Source organism: Micropterus dolomieu, unplaced genomic scaffold (assembly GCF_021292245.1).
Source record: "Micropterus dolomieu isolate WLL.071019.BEF.003 ecotype Adirondacks unplaced genomic scaffold, ASM2129224v1 contig_13691, whole genome shotgun sequence".
NCBI classification, from domain to species: Eukaryota; Metazoa; Chordata; class Actinopteri; order Centrarchiformes; family Centrarchidae; genus Micropterus; species Micropterus dolomieu.
The window spans coordinates 312-3,548 of record NW_025742677.1 but is presented as its reverse complement, the minus strand read 5'-3'; the positions used below and the strand labels follow the sequence as shown (position 1 = coordinate 3,548).

The following is a 3,237-nucleotide window of genomic DNA, read 5'->3' as shown; positions in this document are numbered from 1 at the left end:
GAACTTGTAAAGGTGAGAGCTGTTATGCTATCTGTGAAGTAACTTAGGCTAATATATCTGTTGTGATTGTGCGACCACATAATAATAATTTTTAGTTTATATGCTGTAAGCGTGAGCATGTGTATTGCATTATGGTGTAATGCTGCAATAAACGTTTGTCAGTGCAGTATATGTTTGCTTTTGGAGTGTGTGAAGTTACCCAGCTCACTTAGTGACTGTTCTTTTGCAAACTGCACTCAGCAGTGATGTGTTATGACGCTGTATGTTCAGTCAGTCATGTTTCAGAATAAGTAGTGTGCTTTCAGCTTGGGTAATTTTCAGTGAAAAATATTTTGCCATAGTATTGAGCCATACACTGTCTTGGGATGATTTAATTTATTGTATAATTGTATTGTGAATTGTAAGTGAGATGGCGGTACTTAGTTTATGATCATCAGCTGGCGGATTACGATGTTTGATGTGTACATGTGTAACTTAAGTGAATTGAAAAACTTACCTGCCATAACAATCAGATGTAAGGTGGAGTTATGACGTCCTCTTCTGTTCTGGGCTTCACAGTAATAATTCCCACTGTGTTCAGCTCTGAAGTCAGTGATGGTGAAGTTCTGTCCTGATGCTTTTGGTGAGTCTTCATTCTCCTTGTACCAGGTATAATTAGCTGCTGGGTTAGCATCACTGCTGCAGGTCAGAGTCACTGAACTGCCCTCCACTATCTCAGCAGAGGGACTCACTGACACAGAGGGAAGCTTTGGAGCATCTAGTAAGGAATTAAACATTATGTATTGAGACATACTCCACTCACATGATTGATTTAGAATTACTCTTGGATCATGAAATAAAAAGGTGAACTTACACTGAACATCTATAGATAGAGATGTAGAGTTGATCTGCCCATATTCGTTTTCAGACTTGCAGAAGTAGATTCCTCTGTCCTTGGAGCTGATGGAGGTGAAATAATAACTTCCTTCTGGTCCCTGAATCAGCGTTCGGTTCTCCTTGTACCAGGTGTATTTAGCTGCTGGGTTAGCATCACTGCTGCAGGTCAGAGTCACTGAACTGCCCTCCACTATCTCACCAGAGGGACTCACTGACACAGAGGGAAGCTTTGGAGCATCTGTATGAATAAAGATTATCATAAGTTGCGTGCATTGCTATGGTTCATATTGTTTTTAAATACTTTGATTGATTTGATCATGGTCTAAATCTACAGAAGACAAACAGTAGTGCTCCTCATAACTAGTAAACTATACTTAATGCAATAAAATCAGTTCCCCTTTAATAAAGATCAAAGAACAGGACACATTTAATTTCTCTAGAGCATAGAACCTGTATTTCACTCACATTTTACATTAATAAAGATGTGTTCAGATGTCCTCCTACCCAGCTCGTTCTCAGCTGAACAGTAAAACTCTCCTGAGTCAGAGGACTGGATGGAGCTGAAGACAAGCTGTGGTTCCTCACTCAGACATTCATGGTCTGGACTTTTATTCTCCTTGTACCAGGTGTATTTAGCTGCTGGGTTAGCATCACTGCTGCAGGTCAGAGTCACTGAACTGCCCTCCACTATCTCAGCAGAGGGACTCACTGACACAGAGGGAAACTTTGGAGCATCTGCAGGAGATTAAACATATTTTGACTTCAAATGACAATGATTTTGTAAAACATAGTCTTTTTTTTGTAGATTGTTTATATTCTAAAGTTAAATGTTTATTCAAGAGAAAATTAAAGAAAGTAAAACACAATACATTCTCAATGTTTTTATTTTTGATTATTGATGCTGCATGAAGATTCTGAAGACTCTACGTGTGTTTCTGCACTCCAATTACACTCAGTTATAGAAAAATTATTTTCACATTGACTATTTGCTATTTTTTTATGGAAATAACTATCCCTCATTCCAATTTTTGTAGAATTTAAAATTAAAACAAAAAGCTTGAATGAATTAAACTGCCTGATTGAAAATACATTTTGTTTATAATAAATGGATCATGTTTATGAAGAGGAACTATAAAATGTGTAAAAGGTAAAACTGAATTGTTCTTGACTATTTTGGTGAAACCTTTTAAACCAGATTATATTATTTTAATGGAATAATTAGGAGTGAACTCACACACTGAAGGAGAGGGGAACAGCTCATATCCTGATACAGCACAAGAATAGCTGTCTGCAGGAACAAATGGATGATGTGCATGAAAATAAACTTTGTTTTCCTGAATGTTCTGTCCATTCTTGTACCAGATGTAGGAAGGACGATCAGGCAGCCGACACTTGCTGTGACAGGTCAGCTCAGTCCAGTTAGAAAACTGGTTGACTGTGGATCTCCTCACATGTACCTGGAGCTGTGGACCTGGGATTAACCAACAGAAATTTTATTTTTAGAATTGACAGTCAGTTCAGTTCTTTTACTATCCCAAGTGGGAAACTTGTCAGGGCACAATATAAGTATCACACAAACAACCCAAGTACAAAGGAAAAACAGAAAGAAATACAAAAAGTGTGGCCACTATATACAGTACACTAAAAACACAAAAAACATAAAACAATCTCTAAAATGCAAGGTTAGCTAAGACAAAATACACACTAACTGTCTTCCAGTGAAAATGTTACCTGTGACAGACACAGTGACTCCAGGTGAACCAGTAAATGTCCCTGTTAACGTGTTGAAGTTGAACTTGTACTCAGCGGAGTCGCTCTCTCTCAGGTCTCTGATTCTCAGAGTGCAGAAGTTGTTTCCACATTGATGCTGCACACGATCTGTTTCCAGATCCACATATTGATCATTTCTCTCTTTTGTGAACCAGATTATAGTATGGCCGTCATTTATTCTGGATGGGTTTCTGTAGGTGCAGCTTATGTCCACTGCTGATCCTTTTAAGGCACAGATCTCAGTGGAAGTGGAAGTCACTCCCCAGTCATTCTGACTCTGTACCACTGTAACACTGAGCAGAAAACAGTCAGATTTATAACAGCAGAGGATAGATTTTAATATTTTATAAAAATGAAAGACTAAGCTGACTGCAAGTGACACACAAACACAGGTTTTGTGGTTGGATGCAAAATACAAGGCAAGTATTGTCTCACATATTACAGACACGTACATTCATGGTGCAGTGCATTAGCTAAACCGATCCACCAGATGGTTTTATGTTAGTGGAAGACAGGAGTAAACTCACAGACTGAAGGAGAGCGGGAGTTCTCATACCCATTTACAGCCCAGGAATGTCACACTCTGCCTGT

At 38.6% G+C, this 3,237-nt stretch overlaps 1 protein-coding gene across 1 annotated transcript; it reads right to left on the bottom strand.

Moving 5' to 3' along the window:
- Nucleotides 1-853: 853 nt before the first annotated feature.
- Nucleotides 854-2,939, bottom strand: LOC123966556 (B-cell receptor CD22-like; the record flags this gene model as incomplete). The annotated part of the gene is made up of 4 exons (XM_046042693.1): nucleotides 854-1,114; nucleotides 1,342-1,611; nucleotides 2,111-2,347; nucleotides 2,608-2,939. Coding segments are annotated over 4 exons (1,100 nt in total), but the record flags the coding sequence as incomplete, so codon positions are not given.
- Nucleotides 2,940-3,237: the final 298 nt, after the last annotated feature.